At 43.9% G+C, this 24713-nt stretch overlaps 1 protein-coding gene across 2 annotated transcripts in view; it reads right to left on the bottom strand.

The window, feature by feature from the left end:
* The window catches only part of capn15 (calpain 15), a 49764-nt gene that overhangs the window by 5515 nt on the left and 19536 nt on the right, over positions 1–24713 (bottom strand). For both annotated transcript variants that reach the window (XM_030400137.1, XM_030400136.1), the window contains exons 2-10: positions 21421–23074; positions 12996–13204; positions 9666–9849; positions 8026–8249; positions 7256–7381; positions 5529–5681; positions 3037–3198; positions 2178–2413; positions 1904–2073 (exon numbers count right to left, since the gene is read on the bottom strand). In XM_030400137.1, coding sequence (XP_030255997.1) covers positions 1904–2073; positions 2178–2413; positions 3037–3198; positions 5529–5681; positions 7256–7381; positions 8026–8249; positions 9666–9849; positions 12996–13204; positions 21421–23052 — 3096 coding nt within the window. In that variant the 5' untranslated portion in view covers positions 23053–23074. The remainder of the gene's footprint in view (positions 1–1903; positions 2074–2177; positions 2414–3036; positions 3199–5528; positions 5682–7255; positions 7382–8025; positions 8250–9665; positions 9850–12995; positions 13205–21420; positions 23075–24713) is intronic.

The following is a 24713-nucleotide window of genomic DNA, read 5'->3' as shown; positions in this document are numbered from 1 at the left end:
CCTGTAATAAGCATTAGTTAATAGGTAGTAAAGCAGTTTAAGTCCATATAAGCTGTATATTAACATCAAGACTATATGAATGGTATAAATAGTGTAATGCACATGTTTATTATTATCACTTTTATTATTAGACATTAATAAGCACTTGTAAGAAATGTGTGACCACTTCATAGATGGCTTAAGAAAGTGAGAATGTCATTATTTGAATAATAACATTTAATCATAATCAATATAAATAATGATATATAATTATAAAATATTAAGTAAGTTTAACTTCCTTAATAAGTCATTGGGAAATGTTAACTAAGCTTTTTCAGGCGCAATATGCAAGAATATTAGTTTAAAACATCAAAAAACAAAAACTAAAAAAAGGTTATGCCGTTTTTTCAAAGACATCTATGTATTGTGTTGCAGTTAGCATGCTAACCAGCTAGCCCCTGGCATCAAAACCTCTTTCTTCCAGCAATTCAAAAGCTCCTGTGCTAACACGCGCTAGTAGTCTCGCAAGTTGCACGGCTAATTGAGCTAACAAGCCAACACGAGCTACAGCCATGGGTCTATAAACAGAATACAGTTAGCAGCAGTTAGCGGTGACTCTGGTGATATGCTGTCCCTATTGCTTGGGAATAGAGTATGAAATCAACAGGTGGCCACATAATTTAGTAAATATAAAAATGCACTTATGACCACTGCACTGAGAACAATGCCTTATTAATGTTAAGGTTATTCAGGTTATGTTGTTACAAGGACCTTGATTTAAAGTGCAAGCTGAAAGTAAATGAAAACTGGCTGTGGTGCAGAAGGAAGGGTTTGTGTGTATACAATTAGTGCTGAATCCAATTTGTATTCAATAAACAAACCTCATATACCCACATATATGCCCGAGGCTGGTACAAGTGTAGAGAGATATATCTGATAGCATCAAAAAGGCTAAATAAGCTTTCCTGCATAGAGTGAACCTTGTGGCTGCACTGCATTCTGGTCTACTGGGGCTATTATCTGCAGAGAGACTGTTTCTGTCCTTTGAAACCAAAATCGGATTATAATGTAGCTATACTGACATCACCAGCCGCAGTATTTCTCAATAGTGTTAAAATGCTTTTACGACGGCATTCTGCATTCACGGTAGCAGCTCTCTCTGGAGGTGAGATGACTGTTTGCTGATCTCTCTCTTCTGCTTGTAATAAAGTGAATGCAAGTGTAGCTAAACTGCTTTAGCTGCTGTCATTTCACATCCAGTGACACACTTACAGCATTCAGTAATCCCACTGTAACTAAAAAATATCTGTCATGTGCTCGGAATACAAAACTCCAGCCTGCTTTAATTATTTATTAACACCCCCGCTCAACAAAATCTTTTTTTTACCTACATTGTTAAGACACTAGCGTTTTGTGTGTGTGCACTCCAGAGAGAGCACTTGGCCCCATCTACCACGAGCGGTGAATTCCTGTTGAGCTGAACGACTTAACAAAGATGATCTCAAGTGTTTAAAAAGCTCTGTCATCCTCTGAAATACCAGCCAATGTGACAGCACTTTTCAGGAAAGCGCAGTTCATGGGAGCCAGAGTAATTTGTGTCCACGGGTGTGAGTGGCTGTGAGTGTGCTTGTGTATGTGTGTGTGTGCGTGTGTGGAGCAGAGATAATGTGCACGCACTTGCATTTGTTAGGGCAGAATGGGATTCAGGACTCTGCAGAGGAAATCTAAAGCGTTATCTCAAAAGTGGCTTACCGAGGTGCAAGCATTCTGCAGCTTCACAAGCATACATATTATATTCAAAGATGAACAAACTGTGTGTGTGTGTGTGTGTGCATGTGTGTGAGAGGAGGAGATGTGAGGGCAGAGAAAATGAAACAATAACTGATATCCTTATTCTCGCTTCTGAAAGGAGTGCATCTCTCACCTCGTGCCTTTCCCCTTTGTTTTCTGTGAGGAGGATAATGGCGTCAGCGAGCGTGGTGGCGGTCGCCTCCACTTGCTCCACCATCACCTGCCTGGAGCTGTAGATGGCGAGGATGTAGCCGGGAAAGTCCTGGCTGGGCCGCCTTGCCGCTCCGCTGGTGGGACTGGAGACTGCGAAGAAGACGGTCGTGCGCTTGAAAATACGGCTCTAGCATTTTTTAAACGTCGAAGGAATGGTAATGGCGGGTAAATATTCATCATGTGTGAACACCTACTGGGTGTGGGTGGACCTCCCGTGCCGCTGACATTCATCTGCCAGTGGTTGAAGGCGCAGCAGACGACGGCGTACTCCCCCGGCTCCAGCATCACATCGCAGCCGACAAACTTCTTCACTGCTCGCTTGCTGTGCGCCAACAGGCGGCCCAGAGTCAGCTTGTTGCCGCTGCCAAATGAGGCGCGAAAGACCATGATGCACAGGTCCAGCAGGTGGCTGTCGGCCGTGTCCGAACGCCTGGAGGGAGGGAGAGGGGATGAATGGGTGAAGGTGAGGACCATGAGTAAACCCACCGTAACATCAGTTATTGGTTTGTAGGCTTTAGTTTTGAAGCCTCGAATTTGGCAATAGGGCCATCGCCCTAACAAAAAATCTTGTAGTTTTTTGGGGACAGAAGTTAACATATTTGGTATTTGATACTAATATTGTTGTTGATATTCTTAACTATTTTTGAACATGGGCAAACAAGCTCTGACAAAAATTGGCTAAATTCATGCAAAAGATAGGGTAACAGCTGCTAGCTAGTTTAGGTTCATACTGTTAGTTACTAGCAACCAAGTTTGTTGAAGTTGTTACCTGTAGTGGCGGGAATTTTGAAAATAATTTACAAAATCAACATTATGAAGTGTTAAAGAAGACTTGAAACTACAGATTGAGATCATAAACTTATTTGGAAACTCTTTACTGAGGTAATAAATTAAATAAAAAGTATGGTCATTTTCTCATAAGCTTCGGTACAATCAAACTTCTTTTTGAAACCAGGTGCAAAAACGCAGGTTTCAGAGCACATCAGCACTGGCCTTACTCTTCATGCTCCATCCACTGAACTAAAAGAAAATGCTGACGGCCATCCTGTTTACCTGCTTCCCTCCTGGAAGAGGGCAAACTCCAATGCCGTCCTCTCGAGCACCGTGAGGGCTGTGACGGTGACCGGCCCGCTCGCCTTGCTGGGGAAGCAGCCCTGCAGCCTCACCTCCTGCCAGTCCGAGTGGATCTTGCAGATGTCCACTGAGTCAAAGTACCTGTAGGAGGAGGACGTGGGTGAAAGAGCAGAGCCTTCTTCAGTATATGCACATGTAGCATATAGCCTGCATGTTTCTTGCAAGATAACAGCGATTTGACCGGCTGCTCTCCACCGCCTGTCGTGAGCTAAATTTATTTGTATGCACAAGCAACTCTTTAACATTAGCATAGCATCTGAGGTTGCCGGCGTACAAACACCGTTTACCTCGCTAACATATCAGACCTCCTTCTTCAAAGACAGAGGCTCCCAGGAGACGCTTTCCTCCCTCACTTTCAGCCTGTTTTTCATTGTTTCATCACTACCTGACCTAGCTGTCTTACATCTTACTTTTGTCTTCTTGACGATCAGGATAAAGAGAGAGAAAGAAACAGCCGGCATACTGCTTTTTTTTTACAGTAGGTTTTGATCATTGGAGATAAATGTCTGCCATCCTTAGTAATCAATATCAGCCATATTTGTCAACTTGATGCACATGAGACGACATAAGTGGCTTGATATTTCCCTGACAAGACGCCCACTTCCCCTTTTTCCAGAATAAAACAAGTGCAGGCAGACACAGGCAGCAGGTTGGTCATAAAGCACAATGCTGAGATTATTTGTCTGTCTGAGGAAACGGTAAACAGTTGGAAGACAGATGGAATTCTCGTCACGGCTGAATACATTTTTCAGGTTGGAGTCGTTCAGGAGGCCAGCCACATTGATCCTTCGCGACTTATGGCCACTCTTATTTTGTTGGACAGGAGGGACATGAAACAAACACACACACAACTCATCTTTAGGTAAACCTGCTAACACGGTGGACATTGTGACAGCATCAATTGATCAGAAGAAAAGGAGAATAAGGTTCTAAGGCAAGTGCAGTCCTGTCCATGACCTCGCTTTTCTAACATCAGGTTTTTTCACAAAATGTAATGTGTTCTGTTGAAAGCCACACAGATTCTCAACAATCTTTACCACATTTTTCACTCTTGATTGATTTTTGGGCTGTAATTCATTTGCCATTTCCAACACTGCGGTGTCAGTTATGTTTCAATGCCGGGAAACAGGTTCCTTTTATGTTTCAGATTACTTTCTGTTCTGTTTTCCATGAAACCGTGACGGGCAACTGTCTTTACTGACCTCCTCAAGGGTGCTGGCCAATGACAATTTTATGAAAGGCGCATAACACCCAGAAAGAACGGCTAGAGGAACACTAGTCAATACTTGATGCTGTGTGTGATTGATTGGCAGGCAGGCAGGCGAATGTGACAAAACACAAGTCTGAGCCTCTGCCTGCAGGATCCGTGGCAACTGAAGCAGACAACTCAATAACAAGAACATGGTGACAAACACAATGGCCGAAAAAAAAAATAAGAGCTCTGTCGCTCAGCTTGGTGTAAGTAACAGATGGTCAGCAGTCTCCACAAAGACATAAGACTGCACGGCCATCGATCTTATGTCTACATAATAGTCTTTGGCAATGTTATTTCTTATCTTAGCTCATCATGTTCATCTTAATGGCTCAATTAAAGGTGCGATATGTAGTTTTCAAGAATAAATAATCAGAGGAGAGAGATCTTCATTGACCGTTTTTTTAAGCCTACACAAACTAAATAAACAAACTCTCTTGGCTGAATTAACTCGATATACAAACTGACCTTTAAGATCAACATAGTTTCGTATTGTTTTACTTTGTTTGTATGTGGCTGACCCTGCCAGCTTTCTAGCTTTGAACATTGCTCTGAAAATCTGATTTTCCTCTGAGGACAGCTTGATGATTCAGTTACGGAAAAAAAAAAACAACATTTCTGGGTCAGTGAACTCAAGCATCAACATTTGTTCTTCTAAACAGCTGCTGTTGGTGTAGCTCTTTCCTGGGATAAATATGCACAGGAATTAAACATTTGATAGTTTCTTGTTTTCTGGTTTGTTTGGAATAAACAGGAGAGTAGTGAGCAAGTCTGAAAAATGTCATAATCTTGCTGGTTCCAGCTTGTTAAATGTGAGAATTTGCTGCCCTTTCTTTGCTATTTATGAAAGTGCATAAAGACTCTTTGGCAGGACAGATGCTGCCATGTCTCCTGAAGGCCACCAGGGGGAGAAAAGGTAGCCTGGGAATGAATAATCTCAGAGTGGGTTACTTTATGACACCATACCTACTCATCTACACACAAGGAAGTTGTGGGTTATCACTTAAAGCTTTGTGATGTCATTGTGGTTGTGTGCGTCTTGGTGAATAACAAGCCCACGGTTTCCTGAGCTGAACAAAACCAAAAAGGTTTAGAAACAGATTAGAAAACACGCATATACCACTACAAAAGAAAATTTAAATCATCTCTCTGTTCTTACTTTATGAAGTCTGTGTACTCCATCCAGAAGACACCCTCGCTGCTGCCGTGAGCCATCAGCTCGTGACGCAGGTGCTGCGGCCAGTCCGTCCACTCGTCCGACCAGCTGCCGTTCCACGAGAAGCGACCCCACGGGTTCCGCAGTCGCAGCAGCCTGAGGCGTGAGCAGAGAGTGACATGGAGGGAGGGAGACGATCAACAGGGAGGAAGCGACAAAAACAGGAACCGGTTAAAGTGTCTTTCAGTCAACGCACTATCCCATCTCTCCGCAGACTCATATTGCTCCTCTTATGGATGATTGCCTACTTTTTAACAACCCATTTCATTTTACTGCCTCCTCCCTACAGTGAGAAACTTGGGAGGTATAATGGAAAACCATATTGGAGAGTATCCTCTCCCCCCCCCAAAAATGAGGGGGGGGGCAGGCAGGTGAATCACCGTTTCCAAGCTGCTTTTCATCTCCGATGGCTCCTAGCAGGAGGACTCGGACCCATTTTAGATCAAGCGCCGCGGCCCAATCTTCCACTCCGATTGCTTTATGGCAGTAAATTAAAGTGGCTGTGTGCGAGGCTCTTGAGCAAATTACACCTGGGATTTACGACCACACTCAACTTCCTCTCACAGGTAGGCCGGAAGAAGCTCCCATTGTTTTGACTCACAATGCTATCATGATCAAAGTGATCAAGCTGGAGCGATGTGCACCTGTTCTCTGTTGGCAGCACACCTCCACCACATTTACGTATAAATCGTCCGGGGAACGCTTCAAAGTATGTGTCAGTGTTAAACTCCGGGTACATTTCCATCAATATCTATGATGCATGAAATGTAGCTTTAATTCTGAGGGGAGACTTGTTTATAAATATGCTTTTTTAATGAGTAAACAAAATCTTTAAGACGTGGGTTCTCTACAAGGATGTGCCAGTGAATCATGCCCTGTGAGTCAATGGTTTCTACTATGAAATCTACGACAGTCACGGCGGAGAAATGCAGCTGAAGGAACGGGAGGAAATAATTCAGCAATGAGACGACTAAGATGTAGATTTTTATGTGGGAGAGCATGAAGAGGAGTGTGTATTTCTGTGTGTATCCTCACTGTTACTTCACATAGAAACACAAGATTTTCCAGAGTTAGTATTACGATCCTGTATGTTTGAAATCAGGCCATCACATTGCTATGAAGAAGAAAGCAGTCAGAGGTTTTGCTAGTTTTAATAGGCAACGTGATCTCAACAAGTGGGTGAAAAAATCCAAAACTCGAGGAATGTTTTTGAGCCTCTTCGTAAAATAAACTGCTGACGAGGAACGTCAACCGACATATATGGACAGAGAAACAGAAAGGCAAGGCGAGCTGGTGTGTGTGCATTAAAGCAGACAACTGCAGCAACAGTGTGTAGGCAGATTTTGAATTGAATTATAATTGAGTTTTGAGTCTCATTCTCAGGTCGTCAGATACTGATGCTTTGACAGTAAATTCATCTAAATTGAGGATTGGATTATGCATATTTTCCACCCACAATTGGCAGTGTATGCAACGCAATTTTAAGCTATGTGGTTCAATGTTTTCTCACCAAAATGCTATAGAAATAATATAGATGTGTGGAAGGAGAGCGGAGCAGATAGGCAGGAAGTCCAAAGAGAAATAACTAGTGATCAGGATGGGATGTATCAAAGGGCAAAGACAGGCACGTAACGACTCTACTTCACATTCCTTCTATTGTCTGTTCATACCTGTAACCCTGAACATCTCGTACGTCCAGGACAGAGTAGGCGTGTCGAGGCCGCAGACCCAGAGACTCGTAGACAACGTCGTCCACCTTCATGTTGCCTCCTCCACAGGACGCACCCATCAGAAACCTAACAAGAACGATACACAGTGGAAGATGTAGGAAACTGAAAACTTTTTTTGTAATTTCCAACTAATTATTACTTATTATGTTAATTGTTTACTTATTAAATCGTTTTTTTCCAGAAAAGCCTCAATATTAAAATCTAATTTAAAAAATATTTTATCCCGTTTGGCAGGAAAAAGTACAAAAAGCAAATATGCGAAGGTTTTATTCTTGTGTACCTCAAATATGTCCCAAACTGATTGCTGCTCCTTTTGCTGATGTTAAAAAACAGTAAGCGACAGTTGTTCCAGGCTGTTCCCCTTTGATATATTAAAAAATACTGCAGGTTGTCTAACAGATGGACCTGCAGTTTGGCCACAGATGATTTTCCCCCTTTGGACTTCAGTTAGCTGTCTCATGTCGCTTTGAGAGCTCACATATCAAAGTGCTCATTATCAGTCCTCTTTTATCACTGAAATATGCTGCAAATAGGCATTCAGCACCTTTGCAGCTTTGTAACACCTGAGTGTTTGTAGTTGTGACGACAGGATGTTAAATCAGTGTTTTTCCAAGTAGATGTTTACTGCATTATCTGCATTGTAAAGGTAAGGTTTAAAAAGAAGTAAATGCCAGGCAAAGCCAGCAAAGACATTGTTCCATGTCTCTCACCCAGCCTCCTTGGAGCTGAGCATCTTGGCCCAGATGAGGTCCGTATCGATGGGCTCCTCCCGAGGGTTGGTGGAGCTGACCTGGAGCATCAGGGAATCGCATGGAGCTCCCGTCAGTGTGGCCAGGCCCTCGATGGCACGCCCTGCCTGCAGGGCGAAGTAGGAGCCATGGAGTTTGGCCAGGGCCTTTTCAATCAGCGCCACCCATAGCTGCTTCCTCTGGGCCTGGAACGATGGGAAACAGAAGAGGGAAACTATTTAGTCACGTCTCAGTCGAGAGTGCAGCTCACTGACACAAGCTAGTTCGAAACAGGATGTTGAGTTTTAAGGTGTTGGCTTTCAACCTGTTGGCTGTGACTCAAGTGTTTAAAGGCTTAAAGGTTTGTGGACATGATAACCTGATAGAAAAAGTGGAAAGTCTTGTCTTTTCTTGTCTTATCAGCACACATGTGAATGTTTGCTTATCATTTTGTCAAAGAATTCGAGAAGGAATCCACTTTGACCTTGCTCACCCAAAATTAGCGCTCTTTCGTTCTCTAGTTCTTTGAGGTTGGCATTGCCAGGCAGTCTCAACAAGATTATGCAGATACGGTCCGACAGGTTTTACAGTACACCTCTGCAGCATCATGTGAGCGCCTGCTTTGGTTTCCATCTGCCTTATTTGTTGCATAATGCATACTTCATCTGACTGCTGATTAATTAGACCTCGAGGTGCGATCCTTCTCTGTTGGCTCCTTTGAGACATGCTAGTGATAAAAAGCCAGATAATGAATGAACTTGAACTAACATTAAGAAGTTAATATGACACTGATGTTAGGTTGCAAGTCCATCAATGAGGCGAACATGAGTGCTCATGAACAAACACAAGAGCAACTTGAGAATGCATTCGTTATTCATAACTCGCGCAGTATATACTGTATGTCTAATACACTGTGCGTCAAACGTCCTGGCTGCTTCTGAAAGACTCAGTCGGACTCGCAATGGACAGAAGGATCAAAATCAACACAGCAATGCCGTAGAAATCTCTTTCTGTGTGTCATGCATTCGTCGTCCTTGTCAAAAGCTGACTTGTACTGTACTGAGTCAGTACGAAGGTCATGGGTCAAAATATTATTTCCTCCGCTTTCCCTTGATAATGAGTTAAATTTGATTCATTTGCTCGAGATGACAAGTTATTTGTGTGGTTAACACAGAATATTAAATGCCGTTTCATCAAGATAATACATTCTTTGAGATCTCAAGAAAGCAAGCTTTGTTATCCAGAGATGCAGAGATATATCAACCGATTGTTCTCAGTACTTATTGTCTAATGTTTATCAGATTAGCAGTGGCATGCCAGCATGCATACATGACGTCTTGCGTAGCAGCTGAACATCTTTTCAAACCAGTTTTAGATCTCGGGGCTTTCGCTTCATGGAGCCATTTTATGTATCTTTTCAGTTGTTTGTTTACATTTTATGTCCCCATCCATTTTAGTTGTGTAGGAGTGTTGCAGCGCTGTTTTGCTGTGAAGCTCTAGAAATGTTTTGTGGACTACAAAACTTCACCTGATTTTCCATATATAATATATCAGAGTCCACCCCTGTTCTTTCACCATTGTCTCATCGATTCATCCCCTATATCCCTCAGTCTTTTCCTGACCTGGGAGAAGAGGAGGTAGCCATAGTCGTCGCAGGGCAGCATGTCGTCCACCAGCACCGTGGTCCACGTCCCGTCTTTACATAACCGCACCTGGTAGGCCCCCTCTGGGCAGATGGTCCTGGTGATCATCACCCTCTCCACCAGCTCTGGACGCTCCGCCAGCACCGCCAGCGCGCTCAGGAACCTAGGGAGGGATAAGAGTCAGTGAGTCGGAAAATGAAACCCCGGATGAGGATGGACAGATGGGTGAATGAGGGGATGTGACTGAAACGAAGACAATCAGAGTCAGCCGGTGAAATGAATGGAGATGCAAAGACATAAATGATCAGCTGATTGTGACGGACGGGTAGATGGATGAACGGATGCTTGCTTTAGACAGCGAAATCAGACGAGCAGCCAAGAGACTGTAAATGTTGAATTGAAACATCCTTTTCCGCACAGTACTTTGAGCAGTTATGAACGTTTTTTTTTCCCCTTTCACATAATTTGCCCTAATTGAAAATCAATCACATTTGACGAGTCAAGCATCTATGGCTTCTGGATACATCCACAATACAGCTAATTCACCCTGCAGCAAAGACAAACTGGCTCGCCTCCCCTAATTAGTTTGCAAGAGAGAAAATTAGTTAATCAAAAAAATCGGGATATATCAGAAAATGCTAATTCCTCACTAAAGAGAAACGCGGCTGGGCACACAGGGATCTGACTTAAAAGGAATATATTTTAAAGTGAACGTTAGTTCATCTGCAAATGTAGAAAGAGCTCATACAATTCTGATGAAATGGCGACAAACTGTTCAAGTTTTGGAAAAAAAGAGCTAAAATATGTGCGCTGCTGACTCACTGCTGATTTGACAGTATACTGACCCCCTTTCTTTACCCTGTAGCCCCCGGGAGCGCCCGTCATTTAATCTCAGAATGAAAACGTGGAAAAATCCTGAGCTTTGTGTTGTTGATACTTCAAGGTGTCATCAATAACCAGAACCCGCAGATTACATCGTGATGATGTAAGATTTCTTTTTCACCGATTTCCAACCTGTTTCCACTTGTGAATCTTGCCTTCTTCATAATGTAATGGATGCCTTGAGTTTGTGCTGTGAGAGAGGTCCTGACCCACTGTGCATCTTGGAAAGCAACAAAGACACTGAGTTCAACCATTTTGCTCGACATTACATCACATAATCACCATCATTAAACAGCATGACCTGCCTGGTTCTCACTGCCTCGGAAGGAGGCTTTTTTTCTCAGGGGAAATTTGCAAAAGCGTCTGTCAATTTTTACCATGTGTAAATTTAACGATTGTTTCTGATTTAAGTTGCCAAAGACAGTACCTACTATCACATTACTGTTGTTTATTCTCAAACTATTGCCACGTGGGTTGATGAGTGGGACATTCCTCTTTTATTCTGAAAGCCTACCATTATCCAGTAAACGATCAGTCTCGTTGTCAGACGCTGAATTTTGATTCAGGAAGCAAACTGCGAGAAATGCTGAGGAACAGAACATTTATGTGAAATGATGTCTTCTTCTAGGTAGACAGAGATGAATCTGATCCAACATATTTAAAGTGTTAGTGTAATGTGTTGTTTTTGCCTGTGTCCATTTGTTAGTTGTTTGGTTTGTCAGCAGGATTACACAAAGAGCTACTGAACAGATTTCCATGAAATTGGATGAAGGATGGCTCTTAACTTTTGGATTCATGATTTTTAGTCACTTTATTTGACACTGCAAGATATAGCATTTTTGGGACATTTTCCTTAATTTCTCAGGGAATAATGTGGTTCTTGATGAAGAAAATTGGGCCTATTAAGGGAGCTGGTATTTATGAGTTAGTACAATTTGATGCAGATCCAAATAAAAATAAGATCTAGCACATTTCAATAAGTTCAATTTGATATTGGATTAAGCCTAATGGAATTACTGAATCAAAGGGGACTTTTGGGCCTTGGCGGAATAATGCGCTCTAATTTTTTATGTGTTGAATCAAACTCTGTCTAACAAGCTACAAATGCCCCCATTTTACCGTACCAAATCAAAGTGGAAGTTGTGCATTTTAAAAGGAAAACAACTCTTCATCATTCATCTTTAGCGAGATAGAGCCGTTTGTTTGGATTGAGTGGGAAAATGTCAGTGAACCACAGGCATTGTAGACGGTTAATGACCAGAACTCAAATTACCAGTCTGACTTGATCCGTCTCCCATGAGTATTACTGTCGCTATATCTACAGACGAAAAGTAATATCCCTTTCAGGCCAGCCGTCAATGTGTGTTAGCGCAGCAGCCGTTTAAAGACTGACACTCTTTATGTGTATTATTAAAGCTATATTCCATCTGCTCAAGTGGCAGCTGAGCGAGGCCGATCGAGACCGTTCAGCCGCTGATGAAAACCCAATCGGCTCCGAAAAAAAAAAAAGAAAAAAAAATAAGGAATCGAATGAAAATCCAATTAGGCGTGTCATAATGTGTCTCTAATGTCAGCTTGTATTTGCAGCCGAAACTCAAGGACAAGACACTACCTCTTCTGCTGTCACTGGCTGGCTGCAGGGAACTGGGTTGTTTGCCGGTTTATTAGGACGTGTGTGTGTGTGTGTGTGTGTGTGTGTGTGTGTGTGTGTATGTGTGTGTTAGCGAGAGAGATGAATTAGGGTTACATCCTGTCGCAAGTGAGAGGATTCGGCTCTGGGGAGGGTTATTTTTGATAAGCGTGTGCATGCCGGTGGTGAAGCAAAAAGTTGTATTGGGACAACTTCGTGAATGACCGTTCTTTGTTGTGTGTGTGTGTGATGGCAACACCCATACAGCATAAACAGAAACCCAAAGGACACACAGAACAAGGGCAGAGAGATAAAGCGTGTGTCCAGACTCACATTTCCGTGAATAATCTCCCTGTCAGGTGTATCTGTGCATCTATCCAACTCCAACCTGCTCCCTCCTTCATTTAATGCTTGCCTTCACTTTCTGCCATCCAATTTTTCAGTTTCTCGCTCTTCACTCACCGTTTCACTGCCTCTCTGTCACTGTCTCTGCCTCTGCTAGCTTCAGGGCTGCAGTGTTCATCTAAAGCAGACTCAGACAAAACCCACACACAGACGTGAAGCGTTATCTGTTTTATATTACTCTGAACTCTCACAGGGTCTGAAGTGAGCGAAGAATGTCCTTTAACTTCGGAGATCTTCGGCTATTCTTGTTCAACCTGGGCGAAAAACGTTAATCAGGGCAACCTCCTCCTTGCTTTTCAAGCCTTTTTTCTTTTTTTAAATAAATGACCTGCCTCCACATTGGTAATCTAGACTGATGAGGTTCCCATGTGTCCTCCTGTCAGTTGGCTCACCAGCAGTTCCCGAGCAGGCCTTGCAGGATGTCGGACGGTCGAGGTGTGCGGAAGACGGACCACTTGACGCCCCGGTCTTTGAAGTTGCTGCAGTTGATCTCGTGGGGACGGAGCCACTTTTTAATCCGCTGCTGAACACTGTCGCCCTCGGGGAAGCCCACAGAGCGGGGTCCCGGGGGGAAACTGTCATCCACGAAGTTCACAGAGTTCTGAAGGAGGAAAAGTGATATAGATGAGTCTACTGCACATGTTGTCACAACAACTTCTATTTAATATATGGAGAAAGAAGTATTCAGATCTTTATCTCAAGTGGAGGACCAATACTTCAGGGTAAAATTACACCAATACAATAAAAAAAGACTTGTGTTAAAAATCTTACTTAAAGGGGAATTCCAGCATCTGGGCCTTATATTTACATTTGGGTGTTTAAATGATTCAAACTTGGTTAGAATGGTTGCAATGGCCGCAGTGTAATCCCTTTGGGCAACTGCAAAGGTCAGAGTTGCATCCACTAAAAGCGCTTGTATTGCCACTGACACGCTGAGGTTGTTATTCCAAGTGTCTGCGTTACGCAAACAATTCATAAATAGACAGACCTTTCTGTGAAATTATACGTTTGGTTTTGTTACCAGACACACAAGTCTCATTCAGGGAAGTCTCCATCTGGAACCTTGCAAGGTGAATGGTTACAGTTGCTGCCTCATCTAGATTGTTAAAATCAGTTAGATATTCATCCATGACCTCGGAAACACATTTTTGTTTGCAGTTCCTATAAGTAATCTCCAAACTCCTCTCTCCAACTATCTGACTCATGTTTCCACCTACATCTTCCTGAACAACTCTAATCTTGAGCGATTTCAAAGCCAGACTTCTCCTTGACATGACTTGTGTTTTTGGTCATGACACAGAGCTTATTATGTAACAAAAGGTCTCTTTCTGTGGGAATCGTTGCCATAGTATTGTTAATATAATAACCTCAGCCGGTCAGTAACAAAAACAAGCACTTTCAGTATCAGTGGATGTAACCTCGACACTTGGAGTTGCTGCCGGGTGAGGCGATCTACTCGATCAATTTCAAAACGTTTGGTAAGTATGAATCACTTACGCACCAGAACATGTAAATATCTGGCACAAAATACCAGAATTCCCCTTTAAGCTGAAGTTAAAAAAAAATCATTTTAAGTATCAATATCTGATTGTTAGGTGGTTATTAAATCCATTTTCAAATCAGGCCCAAAAGGAGTTGGAGAGAGCACTTAAAAAATAAAGCTTTCCAAACAGCTAATGCGAGCCTGAAGGACACTTGAAGCTTTGAGGACTAATGGTTAATCTCTACCCTGCGTTTCTGATAGGACACATTTTGCAGGTGGATGATGATTAATTCGGGACACTAAAGGCCCGCCACATGAGCCCTGGATTCCATGAGAAACAAGGACAAAGCTGCTGCCTGCCAGCCCAGTTACTTGTGTGTCTGGAGGAATTACTCCTGCGGTTAGTGTGGCACCACACGTGTACACAACAGGAGATGAAATGTTGGCGCCTGCCATGTACCAGCCAGGATACAGGACACATATGCAAATCGCTTACAAACATTCCAAACGCTTCTCGTTCTGACACATTCCCTGCAGAGCGCCAGAGCATTTAAAAGTGACACACTGGATTTAAACACCCTGAAATGGTGCTGCCTCCTGTATGCTGGACTCAGACCACATAGATAAATGAACAGATCAAGACACCCAATCTGTCACACTATCTGCCCATCTAAAACCCTCCTGTACAAACCCGAGAGGGTCAATAGACACACACGCAACCCTATCCGGTTTCCTGTTTGTGGTGTCAGAAGTGGGCATGGCCAGTCATGTCAGTCAAAACAGGCTGGAGATTGTAATGTGGGCACCGTACTGGAGGCTCACAGCGAGGCGAACTGATTAGTCGGCATCCTCCACAATCCAATTCTGTTGCCTCGATGCGGTATTAGCTACCAGACGAAATCACTTCAGTGCTGCCTCGCCGCCCCGGCCAGCCGAGGTCTCCATGTAGCTTACCGATTCTGTACTTTGCTGGCTTATGCGTGACCCTTGTGCTGGCTTATATTTTGTGGGCTAAGGGGCCAATGTGGATTTATTACAGAGGTCGAGTGGAAAGGTATATAGAGACTGGACTTACAAACTAATGTAGCTCAAAGAGCACAGTCATAAACAACAGAGGGTTAAAGAGTCAGCCTCATTAAGTCCAAACTGCACCTGGTAGAGTTCAGCTCCGGCTACTGGCTGTAAGGTAGTTACTATAACTTCTCTCTGGTGAGACAGGTGTTTATACAGAAGAGGTCTATTAAAAAAAACAGCCTGAGTCTTAACAAGCACCGGAATACTTCTACTGGAATCTAATCTAAAATATTACACAAACATCATCATTTTTGGAAGCTAAGAGGATAAACTCAAAGCCTGTTAGTTCCAACGATAGATATAATGTAAGTTTGCCAAGACGTCTGCTTTATTGGCTTAATCTGATCCGTCAATGGCAGCAATGACTTAAACCAGTTATAAAAACGACTGCATTTAATGCTCCAAATTTTGTCTGAGAGAGACATCTGAGTTCTCACGTACGACAAATGCAATACTGTGTGCGTTTGCAGACTTTTACATTCTGTGTTTTAAGAATGAATTCATTACCTTGAGAAATACTGTGTGGCAGTTACAGGCCAATTTTCACACTTTCTCATCTGCAGGTTAAAGGGAACTTCAGTTGATGAATAAATCAGCAGGGCCTGATGATGATGGTGTGTGGTACGCCTTCAATATGTGCTGGGAAATCCTGCAACGTGCTTCAGCATATTCTAATCCATCCTTTCACATCCAGAAGGTGCTTGTGTTAAGAGTATCCAGTTGCACTCGCCTCTCGTATCACAAACACGTTTGAGTGGATTGTTCTGAGTCACTTGAAAGACCTGAAAATCTGCTGCAGTCTTCCCAGAAGTGAAAAATGGGCTGCACATGCTGCAATTAGCCTGTTCACATCCAGAACGCACAGTTGTTTGTTCGCACCGTTCAGTATAATGAAACAGTAATATGAAACTCAGGGACATGCAACTAAAGATGAAAATCTGTCACTTGTCAAACTGCCAATTCGACCTACTGCATTCTTTTTCCAAGCGGTCCCTCACCGACATACTAATAATAATAAGTGTTAGTATACTAATACGAGTAACACTACTAATGGCACATGTATTCATCCTGAACCGACATAGTACTGCTACCACTGTCAAGACATTTTTTATTCCCATTACCAAACTATGACCCCTGTGCTGATGTACGTACTGAACCTTGACTTCAGTGTACCGTTACGCCGCTGAATACTACTCATTACAATACCGCTTAAAGTACTCATGCTAATAACGATACTACTTACAATGCCAGTGGTAATAACTATACAAACAATAATATCATTACTAATAGTGTTACTAATGCTCTAACAACAATAGTGATAATGATAGTAATTCTAATGGTGATAACAAAGATACTTTTGCCAGTAACGATAATAACTATACCAATGGTATTAACAATACGAATGCATAATGACACCAATGTTAATGCAAATAACGATACTAAGAATGACACTAATAACAATACTCAAACAGGTCTCCATAGACAAGTATTTAAAAATGATAAGCATTGAAGTAACTGCGTGCATAGAATATTATTTCAAGTTAGTACCAAACTGGAAAACCATCTTTTGGATTTGGATTGTGCGGTATGAATGATGTTGACGTAGAAGAAAATATTTTCCCGTCGTTCAGGTTGCATTGTTGTGACATCTGCCAGCATAAGTCTGGCTGACTGTCCTCATTGAATGAACACAGTGCTGCTGTCTCTGATTCTGTTACTGGGCAAGTGCCATCATGCAGCTAGACCGCGATCAGCCAATTCGGTGCTGAGCTAAAATCCTGCTGCCTTCCCTCCATCACCCAGGCTACACACAACTGGCAGGCATACAAGGTGTTTTTTGGAGGATAGTATGCTTGTATCTCGATATCCACATGTTACAGACAACCTATTGATCTCTGAAAATGTGGAGACAAGGAACCACAGAGCTGGATTTCATAGTGCCACACTAATTAAATCCCAAACAAAAGCGTCCCTGAACAGGGTGGTACGTACAACACTGTCATACGCAGTGAAAACCTTTCACTGCAGGCAGTCACAGCCCACAATCCAACATGCAAACCAAAATCCCGAGTGGCAGAAATCCAAGCAACAAGTGGCACAAAGAGCGGTGTAATGAAAACAAATAAAACAAATCAAAGTCAATCTGTTGCAATGTAGCATCTTTTTGTTGCCCCCCCAGAGGGTGACATGGAGAGAGAACACAGGAACCACTTCCAGCCATGCTGGGTTTTACAGTTCACAAGCGGCGCTGATGGCTCTTAGGACCGTTTATTCGTTTGGCACAGTGAGCCCCTGTCATCAACCGCGCGCACACACACACACCCTTCGCTCCCCAGACCAATCAAGTGGAGTAGAATAGCAAGGAGGCAAAAGATACCATCTCCATTTAGGCGAGGAGAGTATTTCTCATTAAAGGGCTGAACAATATACAATAAAAGTGCACTTTTTTGACTGATACTGCAACTGCAATTCTAATCGTGGTGTAAGTGGGAATGGTAATTCTGCATTTCATTTTCAATTAAAAATAAATACCTTTTCTTGCTACAACTCACCCTACTCTGCCTCTGATTGGCCATCATTGCCTGCCTTTCACACATACACAAGTATTTCTAACAATCTCCCTCCAGTCAAGCGTTTAAGGAGTGTTTACTTGCAAAAAAATACTATGAATCATTTTTACTTTTAATTGCTCTTTGACTTTACCCATTCACTTTAAGTGTCTATTACATTACAGTATGTAACAGGTGATGGGGCTGGTACTGAGGCAACACATTTCCTTGAAACATGACAAAGGATGAGGCGGTGCAGCAGTCTCCTGGATAACGCCACTCAGCAGCTGTTTTCGTCCTTCTCTTCCATCATTGTAATTCAATGTCAGTTTGTGTCTCTCGAAATATAGACAGTGTATCAAATACTCAACAATATCATAAGATAACAAGGTCACATTTACCATGGCATTGCCAGACACTGATGAGATCCAATTAGGAAACAAACGTGGGTGCCTGCATCATTGTTTCTAAACATCTCTGTTTCTGTCCATCCAAAAGTAAATATGGACAACAGAGATTCTGCACCTTGGAGAGACTTTTGCAAAAGGTTTTTAGTTACCTAAACCGCTGTTGACATGCGTACAAAAGGCGTGAAGTGAAGTGAAAGTCACCCATACAACTAGTAGTTGATTAAAAGTATCAAAATATCTCTCCTTTCAATAAATAAACTTCGGTAGCAAAAGTTGATGTAAAAGAGAACTATACATATATTGGCATATATGTATACAGTATACTATGGGCTTGCCGATTATCAGATTCCATATTCACCATTTTTATGATTATGAGTTCAGTGTTTTTTATCCAATTGTCAATGAATCAATGTCATTTCTAAAAGTATGCTGCTGTGGCTTTGATGCAGCATTTAATCTGTATATATCTGAATATAAAGTAGCAGAAAAAAAATATCCATGCATGTGTGTGAGAGCCTTTCTCTGACATTTTTAAACTAACTCTAACCAATGTCATTCCTCATGCCTAAACCAAACAAACTCAACCTACAAAGGCAGTTGGATTCATAATAACCCGGCAGTACCAAACAGTCATGTTCCAATAAGTCTGGAGAATATGATTTGTAGGCTGGGGCATCTCTGTATCACCAAAACACTTCATTCATAATGGCATGTTTTTGTTGCTGTTGGCAGCTTTTGCCATTTGTGCATTGCATTTGGCCATATTTTTCGATTATATTTTGATTTACTGCGCGGCCCTATCTCAACCCATAGCTTTGTACAAACTCTCCAGTAACTTACAGTATATTTCATCAGCAGCACTATCTGCCATAATCCATCGGGTCGAGAAAGAATACAACGGAGAAAAACAACTTGAAACTGTCACTGCATTCATGTGGTCAGCCTGCACAGACACACACCTCGTCACAGGGTAAACCAAAAGCTTTAATCATCATCACATTTTCACCACTGGTTTGCCGTTGCTCTGCGAGTGTTGACGCCTTTACAGAGATAGATTAGAAAGACTAACGCCTCTTGCTTACCAGTTCTACCCCACTACATTTCTCTGACTCCCCCCCCCCCCCCCCCCCCCCAAAAAAAAACCATGCTGCAGCAGTTGATGCTGTTAGTGATTACATTCACTATAGGGAAGCGGATCATTTCTGCTCCTCTTCTCTCTAGCTCTGCTACTAAAAATAGGCCGGCCCTGTGTTCACCTTACCACGTACACACACACACACGCACACACACACACACACACACTGACTAGCTACACTGGAGAATTGAGTGCAGTCGTGTGGAGAGGGTGGGACGGGGGTGGAGGGGGTGTGGTGGGTGCCGAGGGGGGAGCATATTTTGAGATATTAGCAGAGAGGAGGGGAAAAAAACGGATGAAGCATGTGGGGATAGATGTGATGGAGGGAGACAGGATAAAAAGGAGATGAAGAGGAGAATGTACTTTGAAGAGCGTGGAGGGGGCAGAGCTGGAGAGAGGGAGGCCTGAGATATTTGGAGGGGGAAAGGGAAAGATGATAAGAGAAAGACTGGCTTAAATGTCGATCTTAAAATTGGGAAGAGAGGAAGAGACGGTGGGTGTGGGGGATCTCCGATATCCTTCCTTCCTAGTGAGCCAACTTCACTCCCACGCTCGCAGCAGTGTGCTCCGTGACTTTCAAAGAAGCAATTAATAATGCATCCTAAAGCTTACTTCGTGCTATTGTAAACATGGCATGATAGGTGTAGCAAGTGGGCACGCATCGGAAACCCATGTAAGACTGCCCCCCAAAAATGACCCGATTTGATCTGATCAGGTCTGGATTCTGCAGAGGTCCAATTAGTCCACTCAGGTCTGGCTCATTAGCATAGGTGTTAGTATCCTGAGAGGTCTCAAATGAACCCTTCTGACAGCCCTGAGCGAATATCCATGACAACTTAATACAGGCTTATCAAAGCTTTAGCACAGCATAGAAAGAGAACATGAAGTGGTGCGATACAAACAAGCGACATAAAGGGTGTCACATCTTCGGCGTGGTTAGGGAAGACGGCTTTGTGTCTCCAAACAGCCGTGTCACCGCGAATCAGACCAACCACGCTCATGAATGATTCGATTGATCTCAAAGTCTTCTTGATCTTTTAACAATAAATGCAGAGGCACTGGAGCAGGTAAAACGCATCATTATTTCAGGTTGTGACAACAGACAAGCCCATAATTACAAAAGCATCATTAGGGGTTTGTCCCTTCAGAAGAACAAAAAAGATAAATCACGTAATGATTAACATTCACGCAGCTGACTGAAATTGTTTTGTTTCACGGTGTGTACTGATATAAAAATGAGCGTGTGCTGTCCGCTTAATGAGAAACACAGTTTTGATTGTTTAATTACTTGGCAGAAAGTGACGCAGGGAAGTTCACATTAAAGAGAAATTACATTCCCAATGATAAAAATTGTTTTCATCTCTCACAGACGGGCCTGCTATTACACAGCGACATCTATTTCATTAAGTAGTCTAATATCTTCCTCAATAACAAAGTTGTGTTTGGTGTCAGACGAGGACAGGAAACAGAGAGTCTGATTCAAAGTAGTCTTCATAGGAAAAAAAAAACAATTCCCAGCAGTCTAATCAGAACAAATAATAAAACCAGGCTAATCAAAACCTCAGAATAAACGAGATACAGACTTGAAATCCTGAACAAGAATTTTGTGACTTCTCCCCTGCAACGGAGGGCAGCATGTAGCCCGGGTATATAAAAACGAGACACCGTCTCTGCAGCTCATTTAGGTGGCCAACATTCACCCGCCGGTCGTTTAAAACTCTGCTAATGAAGCAAGTGCAAACAGAGGCAATGACAAAGCCTATTAGTATTTCTCTGAAATTTGATAGCGAGAGCAGGAAGAATGCCAGAGTCATAATAAAAAGAGGAATAACAATGAGGGAACTGTGCACTGAGAGGCAATGTGCATCCTGTGACATATTACACATTGAAATAAGCCAATTTTGACCAAGGAAACTCAGCAAAATGTGAAAGTAAAGAGATAAAATTGGCCACACTTGATTTGACTTACTGTTAGTTGCCTGTAGATGAAGTTGCTACTATGTAAAATGATGCAAATTCAATACAACAGCAGAAAATCACTTATGAAATGATAAAAATCCATGAAGTAAACAAGATTTCACTTTAAACCACCCTAAGCCCGTGTAATTCACGATGGCACACAAAGTCATTATGGCTCATTAAAGTGTTTTCTTTGGTTTCCCTTACCTCTCTGCAGAAGCTCACAATGTTCTCCCAAAGCTCCTTGGCCTCGCCCTCATCATTCCGTCGGCGGGCCTCTACATGCATGCTCTCCCTCCTCTTCAGAGGCTTAACAACCTTACGGAGGGTGAGGTACTGCTGCGGTGTGTGGCATGCTGCACAGTTCTTGGCCTTGGTGTCATTGAGCAGCGTACATGCTGGGCAGCTCCACTGTCCTATCTTCTCCTGAAGGCTCGATGAGGTGATGGAGGAAGAGGAGCTAGAAGCAACAGCGGAGGAGGAGGGAGGGTAGCCCCGGGCCTGTTTCCGTGTTTTATGACCCGAGGAGGAGGAAGGTGTACAGGAGCATGATGCAGTGCCAGGCCCCTGTGGGAGGCCACAGTGTGTACAGCAGCGGGGCAGCGGCACCTGCTGCTCCTGAAAGCCATGCAGCTTTGAAGAACCACAGGCCGAGCACTTGGGGGCACCTGTAGGGTTGCGCAGCGTGCACTTGGAGCATGCCCAGGTGCTAAAGTCCGGGCTGGAGGGGCTGGCCGGGGTAAATCGTACCGTCTCACAGCCTACAAGATCAATGAGGTCAGCACCGGCCCGTGACGATCGGCAGGCTTCGCACTTTGATGAGCCGCCTGGGTTGGGCAATGAGCAGCTAGGGCACTTCCAGGTGGGAGCGGATGAAGAAGGAACAGGGAGGTGGGGGGTCAGCGGATGGTGGTCTTCTTCTTCCAATATACTGAGGCGCTTGCTGGGATAAGAAGGTTCTTGGGGCTGGGCATGTTTGGGCTTGGCTGGCCGTTGTGGGCCCGGCTGGGGTGGCACACTGGTCGCTGAAGGGGACGTGGGGCTGGGAGTGTTGGTACCTGGGTTTGGTGGGCGCCCTGGAGGGGGCACTTCTCTCCTGCTGCGGGGCACAGGGTTGTTTTGGAGGGAGGAGGAAAAAGCAGTGAAAGGGGAGGAAAGGGACTGTGAGGAGACATGGGGAGGTTCTTGAGGATCACAGGGAGGGGCTGGGGGAGAGTCATCCGTTAGGTCTATGAGGAGTGGAGCAGTCCCTGCTGTGTGAACAGGAAACCCAAGCACAGGCGTGCGCACCTCAGGCACCACTAGTGCCTCAGGGGGTATTTTAGGCAAAGACAGTTTCCTGGGCCCGCCACAGGCTGAGCATGACAGTGCCACAGGTGTGTTGTGAAGTGTGCAGCGAGGGCAAGCCCAACCCGAGTGGTGCACCTCCAGACCAACCACCTCTCCGTTGCTCTCAGACCGTCGGAGCACTTCCTCCTTATGTGGATGCTGTCCATGGGGCTCAAGTAGAACAGTGGGGGTGACAGTAGGTGCTGGGGGTTCAACTGGAGCGGGCGGGAGGCCGTTGGCAGTGGCAGCAATGGTGGTTGTTGGAGGGGTGTGAGTGGCGGGGGATGGTCCAAAGCCACAAACGGAGCAGGCTCCAGATCCCTGCGGGTTGTTGAGTGTACAGCGGGGGCAGGCCCAGCGATGCTCCTCTGTGCTGCTCAGTCGCAGGATCTGGTTAAGGTCAGGCTTCTGGCGCGGTGCCTCGCAGATGGAACAGCGGGGTGCTGCGCCGGCATTTAAGAAGGTGCAGCGTCCACATGACCACTCACTGCCTCGCACCGCTGCTGCCATGGAGCCAGGGGAGTGAGAGTGGCTGGAAAACAGTAAACAACGAGTCAAAACAAATTCAAGAACCAAATGAGTCACTAACACATAACTGCAACTGCTTAGCAGTAAAACATGCATATTAAGTGTGCTATTGTTGAGCTATTTCAGTCACTAATATTCTGAAAGTGTCAGAGGAGCAAAGTAGGAGGAAATGGAAAAGACAGAAGCGAGACGGGGTCAGAACGAGTGAGCAATAAGAAATTTTGAAGTATGAAGAGTATTAATAAGTGCTTCCAGTCAACCATGGGTGATTATCTAAAGGGAAGAGAGAGGCCAGCAAAAGCATCTGAGAGTGCACGAGGAGGACAGGCAGACAGAACTAAAAAAGGAAAATTGAGGGTGAGAGGGAAAGATTAGCCAGTGCAGGGGAAAAATCAAATCTCCCTCCTGAGGGCTTTGAGGGCAGTAAATCTATACACAATGGCCACATGATTAGAGCCAGGAAGACAGCACATGGAGAGGAGGAGCAAGAAGAAAGTGGAGGACGAGAAGAGGAAGATGAGAGGAGGCTCGGAATACTAAGGGAAGGTGTTCCTGGAGTCCTCCTGACTGACACTTATTCGAATGGAAAAAACACATGGGATCTCTTCCGCTTCCTATTAGCACTCCTCTCTCCCCTTTTGCTCAGCGAATGCTGATGTGGGGCAGGCGGGGGCAACCTCGGGTCATGTCAACGCCATGCCCAAATGAATTTCCAAATGAATTTTGAATGCATGAGCCTATTAAATGTGGCAGCAGTCGTGACTCCGGCATATTTTAGAGACACATCGTTCACACTGCTGGATTTAAAGCAACAGCTACAATCAACATCTTTAACAGGACTTCAGCGGTGTAAACAGCGCAGAGGGAAATGTGAGGAGAGGAGAGCGAATCAATTTTAGAGTGTTTTGATTCAGAAGCATAGGGAGCAATTCATCTATCTAGTCAGGCTACTCAGTTAATTTCCACCTCCCTAAAGCAGTCTGTTGTTGCAGATTGACTTGTATGCACGAATCATTCTGTGCGCCCGCAGTTCAGTCAATCTGACTTATTGATGGCGGGTATATTAGGGCCTTTGGGGGGAGGAAGCAGCACAGTTGGATACCTCTAGAGAGCAAGGGGAGTTTGGAGAGGGACGGCCCCTGGGGAGGGATGCGGTCGGTGTCTGGACAAGCCCATAAATGTCACTGTCACTCAAGCTGCTCATGTGTGAACAGCAACACAGAGAGGGTAATGTGGGAATAGCAGGCTAGTGGAGGGTAAGGTGCTAAGAGCCAGGGCAATGCAATGCTCTGCACAGAGACGTTGCCCACAAAATGACCCGGAGCTTGTGATTCTGGTCACACTTATCCCTATTTATTACCTTGATGAAATCTGAGGCTGCTTTTACAACTGCTTTTTTGGGGAAGCACGGGTTTGTGTCTGTGTCTGTATATTCCCTGTGGAAACAGCCTATTTTTTCTTTGAAAAACAGCCTGATAATCCTTTGTTGTTTTCACAGTAAGGGATGGAAAAGAAACAATCTCGCCGTTCATATGACATTTTGATGCCAAGTATCAAAGAGTCTTGTAAGAGTGACTGCTAGTTGGCCTGGTCTTCACCATGTGTCCTGGCCTTAGTTCAACTCCATTAAACCCTTTCAAACG

Source organism: Sparus aurata, chromosome 20, assembly GCF_900880675.1.
Source record: "Sparus aurata chromosome 20, fSpaAur1.1, whole genome shotgun sequence".
Lineage (NCBI taxonomy): Eukaryota > Metazoa > Chordata > Actinopteri > Spariformes > Sparidae > Sparus > Sparus aurata.
Note: the sequence above shows the minus strand (reverse complement) of the source record. Positions and strands in the feature narration are given on the sequence as shown.